At 43.6% G+C, this 25544-nt stretch overlaps 1 protein-coding gene across 1 annotated transcript in view; it reads right to left on the bottom strand.

Annotated features, from left to right (window-relative positions):
• LOC147678516 (extracellular calcium-sensing receptor-like) overlaps positions 1–22219 on the bottom strand; it is a 48631-nt gene extending 26412 nt beyond the window's left edge. Inside the window, exons 1-3 of the mRNA XM_086946588.1 lie at positions 22083–22219; positions 19075–19366; positions 14551–15372 (exon numbers count right to left, since the gene is read on the bottom strand). Of these exons, the coding sequence (XP_086802714.1) occupies positions 14551–15372; positions 19075–19332 (1080 nt within the window). The 5' untranslated portion in view covers positions 19333–19366; positions 22083–22219. The remainder of the gene's footprint in view (positions 1–14550; positions 15373–19074; positions 19367–22082) is intronic.
• Positions 22220–25544: the final 3325 nt, after the last annotated feature.

Below are 25544 nucleotides of genomic sequence, written 5' to 3'. Positions count from 1 at the left end.
TGTATTTAAATAAGATAAATTAAGCTTAATAAAGCTAGAGAAATGTAGAATTTTTGGTCTAAGGTTTATATCGAGTGAATATGGAATAGACCCTCCGGACACTCTCTTTGTTTTCAATTACAAATATATAGATGGCATAAGCTTGTGGATGAGTGAGTGCTGGATTAACTTAATAACTGTGTAAGTGTGTACGCATGTGGATGAGTGAATATTAAGGGTGGCTACAATTGTACAACACACAGGTTTTCCAGGCTGTCTCCTGTCAGTAATAATGGTAAATAAAAAATGGTAATGTAGTTTCTTATATAGCGCACGTATCACCACAAAGGGTATCTCGGCGCTTGCTTTGGGAACCCGTCCTGGTTTTTCCCTGTGGGATAGCCCAGCTGGGCACCCCCAAGGTGAAAGCCAGGCATCCCGCCGCGGGGGCCGTAGTGGAGATTGAGCAAGCTATTGCCCAGAGTTGCAGAGCGTGAACCCCTGATTCAAGTAGGCACCGAAGCGAGAATTATCAGGTCCGTGGACATTTGGGCTCCAAACCCTGCCGCGTCGGGAATTGAACCCTGGCCGACCTCTGCTTCTGGGTCTGCCTCCTCTAACCGGTGAGCCACATAATGCAGTATTAAATTTCTTCAAAAATAGCTATTACCAGATTTTCACTCACCCACATTTAACTCATTACTAGAACGGCACTCACCCTAACCTCACTCCTTTCCAGAACCTCACTGTTAGAAATGGGGTAGCGTGGTGCAGAGCGGGCAAGCCAAACTCCTGAGGACATGTGTGAAGCATCCACGCAGTAAACACAGACGACACACAAGACACACCACACAAAGAGACCACACCAGATTAGATGGAAAGAATAACTTTTGTATTGTATCAAACCTACACAGGTAATTACAATTATCACTATACTGCGCCAACTGGTGCCAGGGCAATATTTTCAAGGGGATTATTTACAGGGTAAATGAAAAAGAAGGTATGTCCTTCAGCTTTACTGTTACAACAAAAACATCATGGTATCACAGTACACAGTAGCATAGGGGAATAAAGGTTTCATCCCATCAGCATTAAGGAACCATTACCATGAAACATGAACCTCTGGCATCTCGTGCATCCTCCCTGGCCACGTAATCCGGCCAGGACCTGGTAGAAAAAACAGGCTTGCAGGCCCTTAGGCATAAAGCATTAACACCAAACATAAACCTGTGGCCATAACCCTTAGCGTAAAAGCAGCAGGCCTGACCTATGAGCACAATCTCATTTGCATAACGCATTGGGATAAACGGCATTAGCATGGGGCCCAAACATAGTAGCATAAAAGCAGTAGGCCTCAGAAGTATTAGCATAAGTCATAATTAACATTAGGCACAAACCTGGGCACAATATAAATTTACCCACAACAGAAGGCATCCACCTAGGCCTAGAAATGTAAGAGGCATAAACAACACATGTATGCAGTAGGCTCAGTGACTGTACCATTTCCTAGGTCCGTGCGCCCAAGACAACCTTTCCCATACACCTGGTCAACATAGGCCCACATTCATTAAAGGCAACCCTTTGTATACCCATCTTCATCCACCATCAGCAGCATTCTTGATGCATGTACGCCACACCAGGGACGTTTCCTATGCAGGGCTTGTATTACGCTTATTCGAATAGGCCAACCCCGGAACCCAGAAAATGGGGGGTGGGCTAACACTAATGTGGCCACCAGTTTAAATTCTGCTCAGGCTTATGGAGTACTATGGCAGTTGGAGGTGGGAGGGGAAACAACCTTTACAACGCAACGTTTACAACGCACTACCATTACAAAGAAACTTTTACAACGCACCATCCATTACAAGGCATGCCATTACAACGCAACCATTACAGCGCATGACACTACAACGCATACCACTACAACGCATGTCATTATAACGCAGTCATTACAACGCATACCATTACAATGCATACCATCACAACGCATAGTACCCTTACACTATCCAACACTTACCCTACTGTTGTACCCCCTGGAGTTAGAATAGTCATTTTTACCCCTACACTATCCAACACTTACCCTACTGTTGCACCCCCTGGAGTTAGAATAGTCATTTTTACCCCTACACTATCCAACACTTACTCTACTGTTGCACCCCCTGGAGTTAGAATAGTAATTTTTACCCCTACACTATCCAATAGTTAACATACATGCAATGTAATGGTATGCGTTGTGATGGTATGCATTGTAAAGGTAGTATGCGTTCTAATGAAATGCCTTGTAAAGGTAGTTTTAAAAAATTTGTTGTAATGGCATGCGTTGTAATGGAATGCGTTGTAATGGATGTTGCATTGTAAAAAATGCGTTGTAAAGGTATGCGTTTTAAAAGTGTGAGTTGTAATGTCATACATTCGGTGGGAGACCCTCTTCTGGGGTTTTCTAATCACACGATAGTCCCCAGTGTTGGAGGCCCCCCCGGGACTCGGTAAGGGGAGCGCTGTGGCCCCCAATCGTTGCCACTGCCCACTGTCCAGCAGGGCAGTGGTGTCCAGCAAACTTAGTTCGGGGCCTGGGAGAGCCCCCACAACAAAACACAGGTCCCGGGGGCAGGCACCGACCCTGTGCTCCGACAACCCCCCAAGCACAGGACAGCAAAGCCCCACTCACCGGGCTCCTCGTGTGGAATCAGCTCTTCTCTGGTCTCCTGCGGCCTCTTCTGGGCGGCCAACACGGAGCATGCACTGCTCCAACTTCCTTGGGGATGCAGGCTTTAGACGTTTTGAGGCAGGGGACAGGCACCGGTATGTGCCTCGACCGTCCCCTGCTCCTCCAGGGCCGCTCCGGGCCTCTTCCTCCTCTGTGTCAGCCTGGGCGAGGCAGGGAGGGCTCCCTCTCCCCTCGGAGCCCCCACTATGAGGCCTGGACCGGCCTCGGCTTCCCGGTTCCTTCTTTGGTCGTCAGGGCCAATCAGGGCCAGCCCTCGGGAGGTGTGCCCGCACCCGCCAATCCCAGCGCGTCTTGCTGGGGGCACGGCAGCCTCCACCAATGGCTGCGCGGCGCTGTCAGGGACATGGCCGATGACGCAGCCGGCGCCTCAGTCATATGACGCCGGCCCTCTCGGCTTCTAAGGCCCAGAGCGGGCCCTCCCAATACCATGGCGGCTCACCCTTCACTCCAGGGGCCGCGCGTTGACCCTTGACCACGGCGCTTCCCTGGGGCAAAGCGCTTGTATGCAGATCCCCGGGCCGCAGCGGTGAGTTCAGGTGGAAATTATGCGCAATGGGCACCCGCGGCAGAGGGCACACACGTGGGGTAGGCTCCCGTCAATTTCGAACAGGCAGTCCTCCTGGTGGTGGCCCTGCCGCGGCGGTGATTTCGCGGCAATTCGGAGGTGCGCGGTAGGCTCTCGCCAGATTAACATACACGAAGGGCCACCATTATATGGGGTGAGCACCCGCTCATAAATTATGCATGAAGCGGGGTAGGCACCCGCGAAAGAGCATTCACACGCGGGGTTGGCACCTGTTGCGCTTTTAAACAACACAGTCTGTCCTGGCCACACAGAGCTGTTGGGTCCATGCTTCTTCTTGGACCAAATGAACATAAAGCACTGCAGAGATCAGCTCCTCACCTCTGGGGCTGGGAATATAGCGCTGCACTCTCCAAGCGCTAGTCAGCAGGCAGATAGCACGCTCTTCTCTTCTGGCCCTTGCCAGCAGTCAGGGCCCAGGGGTAGCGCTCCTTCTCTCTTCAGGGGCCAGGGAGCAGAGCAGCAGGCACTACTGGGCAAGGTCAGCAGTCAGTGGGCACTCATCAAGACTGGGTGGTAGGCTTGACAAACCATCCTCCACTGTAGCGTGGCACTCCTCCTGAGCAGCAGCCTTACCTCCTGCAGTGGGGCTTTCACTAGCCTGTGGACAGCAGAGGGGTCCTGGTTGGGTGCAGTGTCCAGCACACAGGCCCAAGTGGCGGTACCCCCTGGCAGCAGGTCCCATCACGTTCATGTCCCTGCTCTGTCTGAGCACATGGTGGAACAGCCCCCTATTTATGCGCCCCTCACCTCTACCAGGCAGTGCCAGAAGCTTCTAGAAGCCCCTGGGGAACTGGTTCTAACTGGCTCCGGGGGAGGAGTAGAGCACGCTGGGTGCCAGGCTTTCCCTCCAAAAGCTGGGATGGCTGGGAAGCGAACATCTAGACCGCTAACCCACCACAGTCAGATGTCACAACACACAGCCATGGCATCCATTTTAAACGCAGCATGTTACCAGGGTATATTCTTACAATGGGGGGTTAACAAGTGCACACACCATTGCAGTACATTTACTAGGGCATCTCACACCACACATGGCCTATACATTGCGCTACCATGGGGGAGACATCCTAAGATAGGGGGGCGAAAAGCAAAAAATGTTGGGGAAAAGGGGCCAAGTCCAACACTCACTCATTACCAGAACCTCACTCACCCATTAGTACCTATAAGACAGTGTAGCGAGGGAAGCGTGTGCTGGTGAGTGAAGTTTATTCAGAAATGGTGTTTCCGTTGGTGTATGTTGGTGTTTATATCACAAATGTCTATTGTTTTTTAAGTTTTTCTCACACTTCATAAAGTTGGAGGTAGTCAAGGCCTGCAGCTTCTGAAAACCCCAAGAAAGGAGTCATGAGGAACGGGATGAGGTGTTAGGACACCAGACCAGAGCACCGGAAGCCTCTGTTGTGTGGTGTGTGAAGTGTTGGTACTTACACAGCGTGAACCGACTAGGAGAACAACACACGCCTGTGCGTGGGGATCATTGTGGTGCACATAGTGTGAGGGTATGTCTTCCTCCTGTTTTCTAGTAGCCTCATACCTTCCATCCTTTGCACACACCCTGGATTGAGGATGCACTATCTGGTGAACGTAAATACCATGGCTGATGGTGGCGAAACATAATATGTGGTAATCCACCCTAAACCTCTGAGCCTTAAACAAAATCTTAAACAAAGAGCCAGGCAGGCAGCATCAAAACACTACATCACCCACTGTGAAAACACAAAAACAAAGGACAGAGAAGACTTGAAGATGTGGATAATGTGCCGAAGATGGGTGAGTGCAACCCCCCAGGGTTACATTTAATACGCTAATAAGCAGCAAAAATGGATGGTGAAACTTTGCGAAGCGTAAGTACAATATATTTGGATGGTGGTCTAGAATATGGCATTCTACTGCTTGTGAGGTTTGAAAGGATTCACGTTCACTTTGTATGGCTTCAGCACACAAAGGAAAGCTGGAACCACTGTAGAATGGCAGCTTGTAACAAGTGAGGATGCACAAGTGTGCGTTCACACAGTACAGTTTGTGTGGAACATGCCTTCATATTTCTACAAATATTAGCATATTGTAGAGAATGAAGGAAACACATTTTGCCATAATTTTCTTTTCTTTTTTTGAAAGACATCCATTTCCTTCTTTAACTTTGTGCCCTTTACATTTGATTCCTTGCACCACTTTTTTAAACTACTTTTAGAATGAGTTTTCACTGTTGATTTTCAAATGAGAGGTAGTGCACAGGTATGACTGGACAAGCCCAGTAGAGTGCTATATTGCTTTTCTGTTTTTAGAAGCACACTGCAGGCCAGAATGAGAACATGTAAGGCTCCCTTTTCAAAAGGTGTATTTTTTAACTTGATGAGGCTTTAGAGGTGTTTGATTAACTACATTGTTACAAGGGTATTTGTAGGAAAGTAGGATCTGCCTCTTATGGTTATCCCCCACTTTTTGCTTAATTGTTCACTGTTTTTGACTAGTCTGACTGGGATCCTGATAATCAGGACAATAGTCTATCTGCCTTCTCCCTAACATGTTATGTCATGTACTTAAGTACACTGCAGATGGGATACTGGGGTACCCTTGTCAGTCTCTAGTATATGGTACACATGTACCGAGGCCTCTCATGGCCTGTAGCATGTATTATGCCACCGAGTTCATGCAAAATGGAACTACATGCCTGTCATTGCAGCTTGTGTAAGATGCTGCATGCACCACTTACATTAGATATAGCTTTACTATATCTATATGTCACTGCACTTAAAACCCCTCTAGCAGGACTTGACAAACTTAAAGGCAGGGTGCTGGGTTTTACATGAGAGGGTGCCCCTGCATGAGCGAAGCCCCCCTGAAGCCTTCGGAGACTATTTCCCGGGTTGTCGGTGACATAGCCAGACATATATGTAGAGATGCATTTTTTTGCTTTCGTAAAATGCTATCTCGAAAACGGCTGCGACAAAACATGTTGTGTTTGGTATCAAACACCTTGGAATCATACCTCCACACCAGTAACCGGTGTGGGAGGTATGATTACACCCTTCTGAAGTGAGCTTTGTGGGGTCTTTGGTCTTCTCAGTTTTTTGTAATACACTTTATTTCTTATTTTGGTTATGCACATGAAAATAGATCATACATACAATCACAGCAACGTTGATTGGATCAAACAAAGACCTAGCCATTATACATAATGAGTAACTTTAGGCTATATATTCAACAGTTTCAGGCGTGAGGCAATAGCCATTGAACATTGCAGTCCCTACAGCAAGGTGGATCAGAGGTGGTGGTCAGTGATGGTGACACGACATTAAGGACTGCATTGCGTGCCAATTCTGGGACAGTGAATGAGTCTATATTATCTGAATGGTCGCGTTTTATATATGCTTTAAAAGCTAGCCACATTAAGTCAAATTTGTGTAATTTGTCATGAACAATCACAGAGAGATTTTCTTTGCCAAATATTGCCAAATATATTCCAGAATTTATCCCATCACACATGAACGCACGACACAAGAAGAGATGTCCAAAATTACATTTTTAGTTCTGTAATTAAGGAAGGTTGACAAACAACAAATCATTTGATTTCCAAAGTTTTCCCCCGTTGGAATATTTTGCTTATGATAAAAATTATGCATATTAAAACGATTTTAGGGAAGGTTGTATAGTAGGTTTTGCAAAAACTTTTCTCATGCAATGTTTTAAATGTATCCAACACATGCAAATTGCTGGATTTTCTTTTTTAAATTCCAATTTAAGTCTAGACAGTAAGGATTCTCCGGCGACAGAGTATCCTGAACTCCAAGCATGTTGTCCACCTGCCAAATTTATAATCAGTGAACCTTAGGATTAATCACAGTGAAGACTACTCTATCTCCAATACAATTAATTCTAATCCCCTATGGCGATCCTGTAGAGTAAGGGCTGTCAGGCGCTAACCTGCTAAATGCTTTCCTCTCCAGGGGAGCATTTATTTTTTATTTTCAAAAATAAAATCCCCTTTTCAGATTTTCTTTTTAAAAATAAATTTAAAAAGTAAGCTATTTGGTCCAGGGCTCAGTTCCACTGACAGAGACTGCACCAAACCAGAAAATACGTTGACAGGAACTACTGTGACGCGGTTTCCGACAATGCTTTGTAAATGACCGCTAGCTTGGTGGTCACTTATAAATTTAGCAGACAGACTAGTCTTGGCATGGTGGACGTAAACTCCTCAGCCAGGTTAATGGTGATTACTCTGTCCAACAAAAGCAAAATGGGCCCATATTTTGCTTGCGGATCATGAGTTACAGTTAGGAATAAGGGGCATCTCTACACTTTACATTGATACATTCTGTTCCGTACTATCTGCATCAAAAGTGGTTCAATAGGAGGAACATGGCGGCGGGCTGAGAGCCGGTCGCGGCAGCACCTAGGAGCCTCTGATGACCGGAAAAAAAAAAGACCGAGCTTTTCGCGAGAAAGATCGGAAGCCTTAAGTCCACTACACTAAGGTGAGATGTAGATAACCCGTGCCTTGAAAGGATCCTTTCGCATAGCTAAGTCGGTTCCGTCTTCTTTTTCCTCTACGAGGTGACGGTCATCTCGGGCACGCGAGGAAGCAGCCGGCGCTAGGACCTGCGCCTACCGGCGTCACTGCTCATGCTGGAAGAACGCCGGCGGTGTTTGTGGAGCAGATCTCGCTTCGCTATACTCCAGCTCCGATTGAGAGGGCCAGCGTTTAAAGCACACACACAACCCTGTAATGCTTTGGCTGGGGAGCAGCTCTATCAATTTGCGGTAAGGTGGGGAGAGAAGGGGGATTTAGTAGTAAATCCCTCGTTTGCATCAGGGAGGCAGGGTTGTATGGAGCAGGCACAGATAAAGGCTCCAGCTATTAACAATAGCTCTGTACACCTAAACGTGTTACCAGTGCAGGAACAGGCTTTAGTGAAACCTGTAGATTTAGCCAAGGGGCCAATAGTAGTAGCTGTAACTGCAGTTGCCGCACCTGCTACTGTGAACATAAGCCTGAGTGCGGTGAGAAAAAGAAATACCCCCCGCCAAGAAGGAACAGGTATCAGCTGAGATCAAGGGTAGAACTGAAGGAAAGGGGTGCGCTGGAATTTGAAGAGAGGGAGAGACCTATGCCATTAACCCCCTGTAAAAGGAAAAACAAAAAGGCAACTTTAGTAAAAAAATCTAAAGGAGTTATTTCCGATAAACAGGTTGTGAAAAGTACCCCCTCGCTTAAATCTTACTTTAAAGTCCGAGATCAGACTATGAGTTCCACCACGCAAATGGAGGGTAGTACCAGCACTGTACCCTTAAAAAACCGTTATGGGCCTCTGGAGAACTTGGGCAACATGGAATGCGCTGGGTAATTGGACCCCTTGAATGGGGGAGAGATAAGCGAAGAAGTTGGGGGCGCAGAGACCCTGGTATTGGCTGGTTCAGAGCATCAACAGGTTCAGTCGAATCCTCCTGAGTCTAAAATTCCTGATATACCCCCCACACCTTTTATTCAACTTTCCTGCCCTGTTCCCCCTGTAAATTTAACTAAAGCACTATCTGGCGATAAAACGCAAGGAAAGCAGGACACCAGACCTAAGAGTCAGCCGGTAACAGCTAAATCTGTACAAAATAGCTCTAAGGGGGATCGTGAAGTAAACACGAGTCAGGATCTCAATAAGGACAAAATCTCAGACTCAGTCTCAGCCCCTCCCAGAACAAGAAGAGGATCAGAAGAATTATGTGAGCAAGAGAATGATCACTTGGGTGATCTCTTCCGATCCTTGAGGGGCGACATGATGTCAAAATTTGAGATATCGGAGACTAACCAAAAAACAATACATGATAGATTTGACCTTCTGGAAACCAAGTTAGATGATGTTATTCTTCGCACGGCTAAATTGGAAGCAGAAGTAACAGCATTGAGCAAAACTGTACATGGAAATTTAAAAGATATAGATACCTTGAAAGCTCAAAACAGATCATTGGCCACGGACGTTGAGAGATTGGAGACCCAGGCACGTAGAAATAACCTAAGGATTCTGAAAATACCAGAGGGGGAAGAACTGGAAGACATAAAGGGATTTGTTTGCAGGCTTCTGAGAGAAGGAGTATTAAAAGATCGCCCAGATATAGACTTGGAAGCGGAAATTCAAAGAGTACATAGAGACCCTTATAAGAGACGCACAGACAGGAAAGCACCAAGGAAAATATTGGTTAATTTTCAAACTTTTAGTGTTAAGGAGCTCATTCTAGGGAGATGCCTGTCGAAAACAGACCTCCGTTATCGGTCCAGTCCCTACCTTATCAGGTCCGATATAGGAGCCAGAACTGCACAGAGACAATGGGAGCTGGGCACCAGAATGCCAGATCTGAGATCATTGGGAGCCCACGTGCAGATGAGGTTCCCTGCCTTGCTCAGAATCATGTGGAAAAATTAAGACCTATGGTTTTTCACAGCCTGAAGAGGTAGATAATCTTTTAGGCCGCCTGAGAAACGATCAGGAAAATCAATGACGAGTATACTATCGTGATAACTCTTAAAAATATACAATTAAAAAAAAAATATATATAAAAAGGGTGGAAAAAAAAATCATAATAAATAAAGAGACTTGAGAAGCAAGGAAAGGGTGAGGGGTATAGGGATAAGGGAATAAGGGATTAAATAAAGAATAAATTGAAGCACTGAAACACTAAATCGCGGTATAGGGAACACAACTTAATTAACATTACACCTTTCACTCGCTATAACATAGTTGATTCGGTCAGGGGGTCCTCCTAGGTGCTCCAAAAGGCGAAGCCATCATCTGGTATGTTGGGGGGGTTCCTCAGGGGGGAGGGTGTTCACTGGGTAGAGGGAGCAGAGGGAGAAAAGATAGAAAATAAAAAAATAAAAAAAATCCTCATATATAGGTAAAAATATTTTGTATATAGCTATGGATGGGTACGAAATGATAGCAGGGTTATGAGTAATTTATATAGGCTTAAAGCCCTCTCATGGAACATCAATGGCTTGGGGGAAAAAAAGAAACAGAATAGGATTTGAGAATTCTTAAAAAACTCAGATGCGCATCTTATAATGCTTCAAGAAACTCATCTGGAGGCAGATATCTGCAGTTCCCTTTTTAAGAAACTAAGGTGGGTTCAGGAAATAATCTGATCCAGGCAATCTGGTACCACAAGGGGGGTCTCCATTATAATTCGAGCAAATTGTGGGATAAGTTTGAAAAAATATGAGACAGACCAATCAGGAAGATGGCTGGTAGCAGCAATACATATTCAAAATATCCCATATACGCTGGCTGTATATTATGGTCCAAATGATGATAACCCCGGTCCACTTTCTAAGCTAGCGACAGCATTAATAGGGTCAACTGGCCCGGTAATCTTGGGAGGTGATTTCAACCTGGTCTTCGACCAGAAGCAAGATAGAACTTCCATAGCTAAGTATCACGCTCCCACAAAATCACTCGCTACCTTAGATGCTATAATGAAGGACTTCAGTCTCTTAGATGTATGGAGGAAAAAATACAGATCTTTACCAGGGTTTACTTTCTATAGCAAGAAATATAAGAATTACTCTAGGATCGACCATTTTTTAGTTGATCAGCATTTCCTCACAGATATCAATTACCTTTCCTTCATACCTGTAGGGATGTCAGACCATGTAGTACTGGAAATGGTAATTGTATTGAATTTATGTCCTTTAAAAATAAGATGGACCCTAGAAAGATCACTCTTATTAGATGACCAAGTAAAAAGAGATGTTAAAGAGAGAACTGCAGAATTTTTTATAATAAATTCAGGCACCTCTACCCCCCAGGTAGTGTGGGAGGCTTATAAGGCTTTTGTGAGAGGGGTTTTAAGCTCTTTAATGACTTATAAAAGAATGACTATGAAAGTTAAGAGAAAGGAAGACCTGGCGGTAATAACAAGAAAGGATCTTGAGTTACAAAATGCAATTTTAACTAATTCCGAAAGGGTTCATTTGCTAGAGAAGGAACTTACTGAGCTACAACTTCAGCTTAAAGTCTGTGACGAGAAAATTCTTAAAGAAAAGTGGGAGACCAGTAGATTAAAGAACTTCGAATACGGTGAAAAATGTGGAGCCCTCCTGGCCTGGAAATCTAGAGAAGAAAGAACGAGGAACAGCATTAAAGCCTTACTACGAAGACAGACAGGAGACCTGATAGAGGCAGACGCCGAGATCAGAGAGGAAGCGAGGAGCTTCATGAGAAGCCTCTACACGGAAGACAAAGACCCTAACCTGGATGAGATAGAAACATGGTTGCGTTTGAAAAATCTACCTCAAATTTCAGAACTGGATAAAATATACCTGGAAAGTGAGATAACAGAAGGGGAAATATTAAACCAACTAAAAAAAATGAAACGGGGAAAAGCTGCAGGCTCAGATGGGTTGCCGGTTGAGATTTATATGGACCATATAGATCAGCTATTACCCACACTTAGCGCACTTTTTAACCTCTTATTAACTCACGGCTACTCTATTCCCCCTTCATGGGCTGAAGCCACAATAACACTCATAGTAAAACCTAATAAAGACCCCAAGAGAATAGAGTCGTACAGACCAATTTCCCTTTTAAATACGGATATGAAACTATACTCCGGAATCTTAGCAACTAGATTGGCGAAGATAATAAAATCTATAATCCATACTGATCAAAGAGGTTTTATCCCAGGGAGACAGCTAAACGAATTAACGTTCCAAGTGATAGGGGCTATAGATTATGCCAATGATAAAGACCTCCCGCTTGCCCTGGTTGCGATAGATGCAGCTAAGGCCTTTGATCAGGTCAACTGGAAGTATCTATGGGCTACAATGATGGCATTCGGGTTCCCCCTAACTTTTATTAAGGGTGTCAAATCATTGTATCATAACCCAAAGGCAAAAGTCTTGGTAAATGGAATATTATCTGATTGGTTCGACATATCTCGAGGCACCAGTCAGGGTTGTCCTTTATCCCCTCTTTTGTTTGATGTCTACATGGAGCCTTTTGTTTGTGGAATTAGAGATGACAATACAATTCAACCTTTCAAGCTGGGTAATATGACACTAAAAACTGCCCTGTATGCAGATGACCTCCTCTTATATACTTCTAATCACTATGTAGCAATACCCAGGCTATTTTACTTATCAGAAGAATTTGGAAAATTATCAGGCTATCAGATTAATAAGGAGAAAACCTAGATAATGGGCTGGAATAATAACATACCTATACAGGGGGTGAAACAAAAAATGCGATACTTGGGAATTTATTTAACTCAAGAATTAAAGAACATACCATTATTTAGTTTTCAGACAGTGGTTAAAGACATTAATAAACCTTTAACAAGATGGGGGAATCTGCCACTAAACATCTATGGTTGAGTTAATCTCATCAAAATGACTATCCTTCCCAAATTGACTTTTTTATATAACTGCATCCCTTTATCATTCTCTTTGAAAGACATTATTAATCTCCAGGGTAAGATTGGATCATTTATATGGGCCTGTAAATCTTCTAGGATAGCCTGGAAAAAATTGAGGAGGGGTCTAAAAATCGGAGGTTTAGCCCTCCCAGATTTATTATCATATTGTCATGCCTTTCACTTTAAAAACTTCAGGCTACTTGCTAATACGTTAGATGCATCATCACAGGGCCGCTTGTTCCAGGCTTTACTTTACGATCTACCTTATGGCCATGACTACTTCTTATTTAAGTTCGGAGACCAGAATTTTTTTTTTTTAATTCGCCTTAAGATACTTCAGACCGCACTTAAAAACTGGGGGTTTATTCGGAAGGTTTTGAATATTCCTTTTTATCAAACGTACACTCCAATTTGGGATTCCCCGGGAACCCCCCTATGTCTCCAAGATCAGCTTTCACAACCTTTGAGAATAGCTGGATTACAAAAGTGGGGAGATCTATGGGTAGACTCGGGCCTAATGGACTGGAACTCCTTAACACAACTTACAAATGGACACCTGACCAGGCTTAAATATTATCAATTATCTGCCTGGTGGTCAAGTCTGAATCTGCAGCGGGAAAAAGATCCAGCACTTCTTGATGCAATTTGTAGGGGGGGGAGATGGATAAAAGAAGTATCTTTTTGGTATAAGTTGATAATCAAGGATGAAGAGAATATACTACATTCGGAGGTGATAAATCTATGGGAAAACAGTATAGCGGAACATCCCGAAGAATGTAGTAAAATATGGTTAGACTCCTTCACCCTGTCCCAGAGATTAATTAAGCCAGCCAATTTAAGACGGAATCACTTATTTACAGTCTATAGAGTATATTGGACCCCGGCTAAATTACATAAGATAACGCAAAATAACTATTACTGTCCCCATTGCAATCATGACGCAGCAGATGATGTCCATATCTTTTTGGAGTGTCCGGTAATTCAGGATTACTGGAGAGCGATAGTTGGTTTTCTAGGTGAGGTGTTAACAACAACTATTATATGCTCACCTAGACTTGTATTTTTTGGTTTACTCAAAGACTATAACATTAACAGTTAAGATACACAGCTTATCTTTTATGTAGTAGTTATTGCTAGGAGACAAATTTGCAAAGAGTGGAAGTCAACTGCTCCCCCCAGATTTGCAGAATGCTTAAAATATATAATGGAAGTATGTAAGATGGATATGGTTGGACGTAATGAGAATACTGAGAATGTCTGGTCTAAACTTGAGGTCTGGTCCAACAAGTAAATGGTCCGATGATTATGCCAGAGGTTGTGTCGGTCCTGTCCTCCCCCAGGCTTAAAGCTTTCCATCACCGGCTAAGGGGAGTTGGATAAAGAAAACAACCTACCTCTGGGACATCCCTGTCTGCTATGATACTGTCTCCAGGGCGGGCTCGGAAATGTCAGTATAAGAGGCGACAGCGAGACCCATCTAGAGCACACAAAATCTGGTGGCATATATGAGGACAAAAAAAAAAGTGATTCAATAGGATTTCAGAGCAACTCACTGACTACAGAGTCATACACAAGCCATTGTGTTACCGAGCAATCACAGAAAGATTTTGCCTTTGGCCATCTGGGCAGCAGAGGTCTGTGAGAATGACTAAAGAGCAGTTAGGGTGGGGTGGAAGACATGAATGTACCAGTATGTGACACACCAATGTACCATACTGTCATCATATTAAAGCACATTTTTCTATGTTTTAACTGCCAAGGCATAAATATGTGTTTTATTCAGCCAGTAGAGGTGTTCACAGTAGTTGGCATGTATGGTTTGTGAACCCTGAAAAAATGTGTTTTCCAGTACCTGCCATGGTTTGAAGTCCAAAATGTCTTCTTGGGAGCCTTTGAAAAAACTGACTATTCTGGAAATTAAACTGTTCAATGCCCAAGCATTTGCATAGACTGCTATATAAACATTGTAGGGTCCTCTGAAATGGGTTTCATCATTGTATCCGATGAGAAGGAGCTCTAGGTTCTCCTTGCCTGTACATACTTTTGATACATTATCCCAGGCATTCATAACCTGCTTCTGGTCCATCCATTGGCATCCAAAAGCTTCTTCCCAAAACGTTTGAGCAAATATGTCAGGTGCATATCTTGAAGGATGTACTCTGTTGAGATGCTCTATGAAGCCAGGTATCTCTTCACTGCGGGTTGCGAACCCGATGGTGCCCGTTAGTATATTGGAAAACCTCTCAATTGATAAGGTGGTGGAAATGGACCACCCCTCACTGGCAATCCAGACCTTCCCAGTCACTTTGTATTTTGACATCTCCTCCATCAGAGGACTGACTCCAGCATCACTACAGAAGACAACAATGACATTGGCTGTTGAGCTCTGTATCACTTGGATTATATGTAAGGCATTTCTATCAGACCGGCTGAGGATAATATTCTCAGAGAATGCGATGCATGCTCCCACCTTTTCGAGTTCTCTTTTCAATAACGTGGCCCCAAGCTGTCCATAGTCATTGTCTTCAGCTAGGAGGCCAACCCATGTCCAACCGAAGTGTAAAAGTATCTCAGCCAGTCCCTGAGACTGGAAAGTGTCACTGGGGATGGTTCGGAAGAAAGAAGGGAACTGGTTCCGGTCACTTAGAATGGGACTTGATGACACATAACTGATCTGCAACAAAACACAGGTATTTCTTCTGAATAAATTGCATATCTCATTACTATCACAAACTATATTCAGTGATTAATAATACAAACCAGGGCGGCAAAGACAAGAATAGCAGAGGAATAGAAGAGTGCCTTTCAGAGGGAGACACTATGGTGAACATCTAATTGAAAAAAGGCATGATTTTAAACATGTAGGGTCTAAGTGAAACAGATCGCTATATGATCAGGCATGACTTTCTCGTGTAGAACTCTTGATTTTTGCATGAGTTTCAGGAGTAAACCAAGAGTGCACATTGGTCACTTTTGGCTTACTCCTGGAACTCAGTAGTACTACAAGAGTTAGTCAAATCAAATTCTTTGAATTGGGTCTGGGGAATTTTAGACTTTGATTGTTGATTTCAATGTCGAATGTCTGACATAGATCGGATACTGGGACCGACCGACCTCCTGTCGGGGGTCAAAACCAGCGATTAGGATACAATTGAACACTGTTCGGTCGCAGTCCTATTTTTTACAATGGGAGCATGCATTTTGACCAGAATGCATGCGTTCATTGTAACGAGAAAAGGTGCAGTTCGTCCCTGCAACCCGTGGCAAGCACCTCAAAATGCCTGCCATGAGGTGCAGAGATCAACAGGAGGGGCACCATAGGTGCCCTTTTCGCCACCATCTGGAGGCCTTGCACCCATGGGGGCCCTGCAAGGGGCCACCAAAATCGTCTTCCAACAGCATTTCTGTGTCAGAAAGACTGGCACAGAAAGGCTGCTGTAATCTGACATTGCAATCCCTTGGGCAGAAAGAGCTCACGTTAGGATTACAGGAGGCTTTGCGAATGGCAGACGGGCTCTCCGAGCCCATTGGAAGCCATTCAGAAATCCAGTTTGGATTCATTTCCGACCAACTCCATCCAATGGGTCAGTCGGAAATGAATTCAAACTGCTGATTACAATGCCGTAGGGTTAGAGCCGTTTCAACTGCATCGTAATTGGCCTATTAGTTGTCCATCCTTCTGAGGTTAATAAATTGCAAACTGTGAATTTGGCAACATGGTCATCTGTTGTTTACAGCACTGTGAACTTTCAGAGGTGCAATATGACACACTATATAAAACATTATCATTGGGAGAATATATAAAGTACTGCGCATTGACCAACTTGACCTATTTGTTATATGTCCTTATGGAAATTTGATGATTGGATATACATTTACTGTGCTAATTAAATGGCTCAATTGTCACTGCAATTTACTCACATCCAGCATCATATGTATGCATCCTAAATGGGCAGATTTAAAGTGGGCTTGTTGTAATGAAGTGAGTTATGCAGCCGCAAATTCAACTACCCACTCTACCTCTTTTCCTGCAGCCACAATTTTCACTACCCCCTCCTTCTCTCTTCCCGCTGTTGTCTGCCCAATTTGCTTCATCATGCTCTCATACCAAAACATCCAGGCAATCCAAGAAAGAGAAAATATGGTTGAGGGACACACTCAGCCTTGACACAGAAGCCATGGCCATCACAGCCCTTTATACCCTAATTTCAATTACATCTCACCTTGTTATTAATGTGGGCACCAACAAGTATAATTCCTGCACAGAATCCCATATCCCTTATTTGCAAATTATTCAGAACAAAACCCTCTTGTCCTTGGTTCTCAAAAGAAATTTACAAAGAAAGAAGCTTAGCAGAACATGGGAGAAAGAATGGAGACTAGAACCCTCTCACCTGCGTTTGATTAAGCTTCTCAAAACAAAAATAATACAAAGACTGAGTTTTCAGAGCCAAATCCTCCCATATCAGATTCCTTTGGAATTCTGCAAAGAAGAGACCGAAGCTCCTGTTTGAGGTTATTGTGCAGACTACAAACCCCTCGACCACTAAAGCTCCTAAGTCATCAGTAGCCAAAACCATTTATTGCTACCCACAAGCGACTCCCCAGAAACAGTGCAGATTCTACTATGTAAGGCTCTGCATTCATAGTCATATTTTTTTTCCATTCCTGAACCGGACCTACAGTGAATAACTCCAAAGAGAAACCCTCCAACCACCTTCAAGACACCATTCTAGGTTCTATTAGCAAATCAATACCTACTCCCCATATGGACCAAAATGGTCCACTCCTCTCACCAACAGGACCTATTTCCAGAACAACTAAAAGTGGGTCAAGTCACTCCTCTCCTGAAAATATTCCCCCTCGACCCAAAGAACATGAACAACTACTGCCCAGTCTCCACACACCCATTTTTAGTCAAATTTATTAAAAGTTACATAGCATTCCAAATTGGTTCACACATTCGAACAGATAACCTCCTAGACAGTCTCCAATCAGGTTTCTGACAGGGCCACAGTACAGAAACTGTGATCCGTCAAATAGTCGAGGACTCTCTTATGATCTTTGACTCCAGTAACTCCTGGTTCTTCTGGATTTGGCTGCTGCATTTGACACTGTCAACCATCTGGACAGAATTTGCACTCTAGAACAACTCACAGGATGTGGAGGCTCAGTCCTCAAATGACTCTCTCTAGACCTAATCAATCGTTCCAAAATTGTGAAAATGGGCAACTTGTTCTTGATAACAGTAAGCATACTTCAAGAGGTCCCTCAAGGCTTGATCCTCTCCCCAACCCTCTTTAACCTCTACCTAGAACCACTATGTGTGATTCTCAGGAACTCTGGGATTCTCCTCCACCTTCCCACTTTCCCGCCCTGGATGGCTGCCCTGCCATTGACCACAGTGCTAGCCCACTTGGTATTACCCTTGACAACTATCTCAATCTTCACAGCCACATCGAAGCCCTGGCCAAAAACATATGACACCAACTTATGCAGAATTGGGGCATCAGACAATTGATCCTGGAACAGGACCTCAAAACAGTGGAGCAGTCTCTTGTTTGCCCCAGACTAGATTATGGAATTGGCCATCTCTGAGGCATTCCCAAAGTTGACCTAGGCCCTCTGAGAGCAGCAGTACATGCAGCAGCACATTTCGTTTCAGGTCTCAAGAAATGTGACCACATTTCCCATGCCCTGCTAACCCTCTACTGACTTCCCATTTAAGCGCATGCCCAATTCAAAACTGCCTGCATTACCCAAACGGCACTGTACTCCACTTCGCCCTCCTATTTAAACAAAAAACTGAAAATCTATGGAGCAAACAAGGGTTTTATACATTCCCAATCCCTGCTCCTTGAACCCCTCACCTTCAGTCAAGAAATATACATGAGCCAGTCATTCTCTGGTAGTGCCACAAGAATCTGGAACTCTCTGCCTCCCTCCCTCCTGCCTAACTGCCTGTCCAATCACCTTCAAATAGGATCTCATTAATCTCCTCCTATTTGACAGACACCTTGGTTAGTCACCCTCAGCCATACTTAAGTAGTCTCTCCACTAGTATGTGAACTACCTTTGTTATGTGACCCGACCAACTAAATCGATGCTTCAACTGTGTACAACCTTTGACCAACTGCTGCAATTTTCTCATAAGATAACCGTTGCACACATCTACTGATGTAAATGTCTGAGTTTAATTACTAGAACTGGAACTCGCTGTAATCCCCGTAACCTGTTATTTTTGTATGTTGCTCTGATACCTTTGGGCCTTGTACTCACAATATAAAATTGCAAAAATGTATAAAATAAAATAAAAGTGCATAAATCCTTCATCATGAGTTTAGTTTTAGGAATCACTTTTTTCTCAAATTCTTACCTGGGGGAGTCTGTACAGCCCAAGTACCCGTGCCATGACGATGGAGCCCGATGACCCAGCATCCCCAATGATGCCCATGAGTTGGAGCTTCTCCCGACAGTAGAAATTTGGAACAGACTCATTTTTACCTGCAAGGATCCATAGTGTACCCTCAAGGGATCTCTGCATTATCCTACATGAGTCATAGATTTGGAAGCCAATGGTAATATTGGGTAAAATGTTGGGATTTGCATTAATCTCCTCAATTGCAAACACCATGGCTTGAAGTGCTCGGTAATTCTTGGGGCGGAACCTAAAATATACACAATAAACTAAAAATTCAGATTTTTTTTGCAATACATTTTTAAGCATAATTCTCAATAATTAATCCAAGTTGTGATGGAATTGTACGAGGCTACACTATTGATATCATGGCACCACAATAGCAACCTTTAGCGCTCATTTGTTATAATCATGGCCTCTAGATGGAGCTCTGCCAATGCACCTCATTACTCAACACATACAATTACATTCCTATGATGCACAAAAGATAGTTCTATTTCAAGTTCAAGTTCAAAAGACCTTTATTCGAATTTCATAAAATTCATAAAAGTACCGCAAGTAAAAGAACAACAATTCATATACATTATACATTCTTACAAAAATTCCATAATTAAAATGTCATTATTAAAATGTAATACAGTTCTATGTAATTCTATTTATAGAATAAAATGCTGATGTCCAGCACAATCTGCAAAGTACAGAACTGATACCCATGCACTTACAGGATACTCCTGACCTGCATCACACTCCTGTGTGCCTTTCTGGTGATCCACGTGCCGCTTTGCAGACCTATCGCGCCACTCAGCAGCAGGACACGCTTTATTACAGTATTGTGACTGCTGCACACCTCTGCCACTGCACTTCAAGACTGACTGGCTGACTCCACGGTAATTCAAGCAGAAGAACCCGCAAACAGCTCTGTGGCTGCAACTCACAATTGAGCTGCACTATCTACTTTCGTTCTGGTGCTGGATCCATAAGTAGGATGACATTTACTAAATTGTGACTCAAAGTAGCATGGCACAGCAAATGTGCTGTTTTTCAACCCCCCAGCACTGGAGTACTTTAGGATTTCATGTGCCTACAAACACACCTTTGCACAATAAGTGTGTGCATTTTTTTAAACATAGATTTAGTACTAGAACGGGTGCCTTCCAATGAAATGCTTTAATACGTTTCCCACTTTGTATGTGTGCTGTACAATGCAGCAAACATGTAAAGTTTGAATATTAAATAGAAGTTAAAATGTTCTCCTTTGTCAGTAAGAAAACTTTATTTGATTGTTACAACCATAAAAGTGTACCCTATACATAAAATTGTTATTAAAATATAGCCAGAATCATATTAGAAACATGGTATAAATACATATCATAAAAAACTCATTTTCCTTCATGTAAGATACAAATGTATTTCATCTTCCTCAGAATCCTTCCAAGGAATTCCAAGCCGTACCATTACCTTTTACATGCAAAGCATTACCTTACCCCGAGTGCTCATATAAAATAATAGTATTTTACTCTGTACACTTGAGGAACACCCTGAGCTTACTCATAAATTTCCCAATAGCACAATCATTGTCTAGGTTCTTCATTTCAACTGGAAGGCTAACGGCGTGCATCCTATTTCTGATGATATATATTTTAAATATTGGGCATAAAATCTCTTTCCGAGAATCTAAAAACTTCGTACAATCTAGTAAAATATGCACAATATTGCAATGATTACCTAATGCACAAGTACAGGTACCATTACTATGCAACATAAAATTTTTGATCTCAATATTCCCATAGCAGGGGTTTATCCCCATTTGCACTTTTATTACCTCCCGTCTTAGGTGGAAGCTCGGCAATCTGTCTAGGTAGGGGTACTGTTCATTAGATTCCTAAGCAAGAGTCATATGTGACACCAAAACTTTCTGCAAGAGGTACTCTCTATCATATGTGCGGGAGGTCTCAGCTCCCAGTATTCTTAGTTCTTTCTTAGCTATGCTTGGGTGACTCAGTTGCGGACATAATTTTAAACCCAACTCTCCATATGCTTCACTTAATGCGGCTCTTGTCTGTTTCGCCCAGGTCATTTCACTAGTAACAATTTCCCTTTTACATCACTGGGAAATATTTAAGTGCTCTTCAGACCCTAGGTGCTGCCAAAAGCAAATTAGTGTCATACAGGCAGTTGCCGCCCAAGAGGTAATTCCCAACTCAAGTCTTGCAGCTTGTACCATGGAGGATTTTGGCAGTGAGAATAAGTTTTTTAGGATATTTCCTTTGCAAGGTTTTCATTTTATTACCCATTTTCTGCTAATTAAAGACACATGATGCCAAACAATACTGAATGTCAAAAAGTGAAATGTAGAAACAGATCTGAGACAGATCACTTTCCCATGTGCCCCTTGGAAGGTGGGGGTCCTGGGCAATTGCCCACTTCGCCCATGTCTTAAAATGTCCCTGATGCTGGGACTCACTGAACCGATCGGGCAATGACTTGCATAGGGACCTGCCGCCCCCACCCTGAGCCAATCCTAAGGCCAAGCTCTCAGTGCACCCCATGAGAGCAGCTCCTCTCCTTATCCGTGGTGCTAAATGTACAGCTCTGAAACCGCACTCCATGAGGTTTTACAAGTCCCCTCCTGTGTCAAATGCTCTCCTAAGATGTTCTGCATCTCTGCTCGAGCCTCCCATGATACCCAATCCCACAGATCTGATCATCCACCCCTTTGATGAAATCCATCTGTCCTCTTAACTCAGTGCCAGCCCTGCACCTCCCCAAGTGTATGCACATTAGCAGCTGTACAAGCAAACTTCCTATCTGACCACCCGCCGCTACTCTTCACATGCCCGTCAGAGTTCACAGTCTAACCCCACACAACTCCCTACACATTGCATTACATTTGAAAAGGAGGCAATCACCACCAGCACCCTGAGTGGTTTAGCTATAATTAAATAACACAGGATAATTGACAGTACCTCTGGCAACTTATCGGTGGAGGTTGCACCGTGAAGGTGGTCTTTTGGATGTCCACGTCATCATGGAGTGGAAATATCCCACCTAGTATGACATCTCCATCCCTGGAGAGCCCGGTTACCTCATGGCTGTGTAGTCGGCATCCTTGCCCGGTCCTCTGGGCGACCGACTCCGGCAGCACACAGTGTATCAGCAGATAGAGCAGGACCTTCTGAGAGTGGAGGGCTTGGTGCCCCTTCCTTACAAGGTCTTCTCGGTGGGGAGATCTATGCATTGTTTCGTCTGAAGGGATGTGCCTTATATAGCAGTGAGCAGGGCTGAAATGGCCTTCAGTCTCCTGAGGTGGATATCATGAGCACCATTGAGTTTGGTAATCATTCCAGCTTTATTTTAGAGCCAGGAGATGGTTCAGTTTGTGATATTTGTTGAACACGTGAAGGTACTGCTAACCTAATGCAATCTACGCCTTCAGGAGTGTTGCTGCGACCCCTGTCAGATAGAAGGGAAGAGTCGGTCCCTTCCCTGCAACTCCTGACCAAACTCTTAGGGACTATTTATGACAAATTAAAAAAAATCACAACCAACACCTGAAACTGCAAGGAGGAAACCCCGACCCTGCCTTCAATTCTTGCATCTACAAGGCAGCGATGACGTATACTGATATATTCGTCGTTCTAAGCAGGCACACACCTCAAAGTTCATATCAAGGAGCGGCGCGTGCTTTAACCTAAATGCAAAGCTATAATTTCCTCAAATCATATATACTGCACCTCTCTGAGCACCAGGCATTTCTAAAAGACTAACGCAACGCAATAGATTTTTTTTGCATCCTCTTAATTCTGCTACTGTGGGCAGAGGGCTCCTAACTTCCATCTGCAGAGGGGTTTCAAAACCTGCAGTTTATTTCTCTCTGAGAAGCTCTCCTCCCGCCGCCAGGCCTCGCGCCTCTGTGCTGTTCGAGTCATGTCGAGCGCTTCCCTTTATAGAGCTCTGAAGATGTTTCGCGTGCGCGCGTGTGGGAGGGACGTGTAGGGCGGGGGCAAGGTGTTCGTTGGTGTGCGCGTGAGATAATTGACTTCATTTAATGTGTGTGTATGTGTGTATTCCTTCGAGTGTCATTTTCGTAATTCTGCGGACGCTGGTGGTGGGGAGGACGGGGAGGGCAAGTAAAAAACTGAATAAACTTGATTTTTTTTTATTTGGAACATCACTGCCGCTCTTTTAAAGCGATGTGAATGTTTCTTCGTTCTGTGGGCCTCTTCTGGTTTCCAATGGCTGTTTGAAACGAGGCATCTGGGTTCCATGTTAGTTCTTGACTTAACAGACCTCATTACCTATTGATTTGATTTTTGCACTACTACAGATTTATACTAATTTTTAATACAATTTGCATGGTGCTTGCACTTATCACTGGCTTATCTCTAAAAGTTTTTGCAAATGCGAGTGAAAAAAATCGGAAAATAACCTGTGGAAAATGGGAACTTATTAGCTCATTTCCTTATTTTTAATGCAGATCCGTAATTTGCGTTCACAATCTCAGAGAACATCTTGGCACAAAGCAATCTGCTCCAGGGAGGATTGGCACACGTATTTAAATTACCTGTTGTGTGCTTAGCACTTGGGATAGGTCCTACAGTAAAGCTCATCTGCTCCAGCTTTACTGTATATGAGATAAAGTACCCACTGGCTTAAACTTTAAGGATATGCAAAGTCACCAAGGAGTTATGTGACAATATAGAAGACCGAGGCCAAAGGCTAAGTTCCTTTACAAGGTCATGGAACTCTGAGGTGACTTGTAATATCCATATCCATATAATGAATAGTAGGGGTTACTTAATTCCTTATGATAAAGGGTCACACCATCACCCTTCCCACAGACGCTTAAATGATTTACAAGCCCTTTGCTCCACTTTTGCGTCACTTTTCCCATGTTAAAAGTGACGCAAAAGTGGCGCAAGGGGCTTGTAAATCTTCCCCTTGGTGTGCTGCTCTTTCAGATGAAAGAACAATTATTTTGCAGACATGAAGAATACAAGTGCAAGCCATAGAGCAAAAAAAACACACACAAAAAGGCAGTTAGATATTTGTTGCAAAAAGATACTAGAATTAGTTTAAGGAAACAAACATTAGAAAGGGCTGTACCTCACTGATTATGTAGCAACATGCAGAAGGATTTTAGCTTCCTTACATGTATGCAAAGTGTGCAAAAAATAAGCATGTTCCATAAATATCTGCTTATCATTGTTTAGCTAGAATAAAGTGCAGTTTAGTGTAGAAGATTCCGAATTAAAGAGAAACAGTAAGATGAGCCCTCTTTAGTCTTAGATTAAGATACAAATATACTAAAGTTCCAATACATATTGGAGCAGACTTGGAACCCACAACAGAGAGGCAGCATAAATATTTTATTTGTACTTATTTGTCTTTGTATATGGCTTGTATCTTTTACACTGAAATCTATCAATCCCTTTCTCAGCATAAATTGACCGTGGGTCCTTGCAATGGGAGGGTTACCTGGAAAGGAGAGTCCTGGTGTGAAGACATCTTCTCTGAGCTGGTGGGATGCCCACAAAGTTTGGGTAGCAGGACTTGTCTTCCACAGGATCCATAACCTTAGACTGGAGAATCGCCTTATAGGTCTTGCATTTCATGAATTGCAGATGCAATGTGTCAAATCTGGGAAACATCCTTTACAACGCAACTTTTACCACGCAGTGCCTTTACATCGCAATTTTTACAACGCATCCATTACAACGCATTGCGCTGGGGGGCGCTCCAGGATAGTGAATAGATTTAATTTACTATCCAACACCTTCCCTACTATCCACGGGGACTGGAGTTGGAATAGTAAATTAAACTATTCACTATCCAGCACCCCTCAACACTATGCGTTGTAAAGGCATGCGTTGTAAAACTTGCGCTGTAAAAGCATGCGTGGTAAAAGCATGCGTTGTAATGTCATACATCCGTCAAATCTAGCCAATTTGATATGTGAGATCATCCTGTGGCAGTTATAAATAACATTTCACAATCTTCACACAAAAGCAAAAGGGAACATTATCCGCACCAGCTTCTTTTCATTTAAATCCTGGTTCTTGGGTGGGCACTAGAAGCGAGTGACGAGGACCTCTTAATCTACCGATGAAAACATACCACTTGGGTATCAATAGCAGTGGCAGAAACATGACCATTGAAACATTTACAAAATACAGAAACACATCTACCTAATGCCCCAGTCATGTTAATTGTCCCTAATGTTATCTGCAATAAGCATACTAAAATCTGTAGACCTGTAATACAATTAGAAGACATACTCTGATGGAAAACGTACTGTCCAGCCGCCTTTAATGCTATTTTGTGTGACCCGGATGCCCATGACCTTGGAGATGGCTCTACAATAAGTGGCTTGACATTAGGCCCTGCAGCCCCTGCCTTGTGGGGTGGGGGCCCCTGCTCCAGGGGTC

The sequence above is a fragment of the Lissotriton vulgaris genome, chromosome 12, assembly GCF_964263255.1.
Source record: "Lissotriton vulgaris chromosome 12, aLisVul1.2, whole genome shotgun sequence".
Classification (NCBI taxonomy): domain Eukaryota; kingdom Metazoa; phylum Chordata; class Amphibia; order Caudata; family Salamandridae; genus Lissotriton; species Lissotriton vulgaris.
Note: the sequence above shows the minus strand (reverse complement) of the source record. Positions and strands in the feature narration are given on the sequence as shown.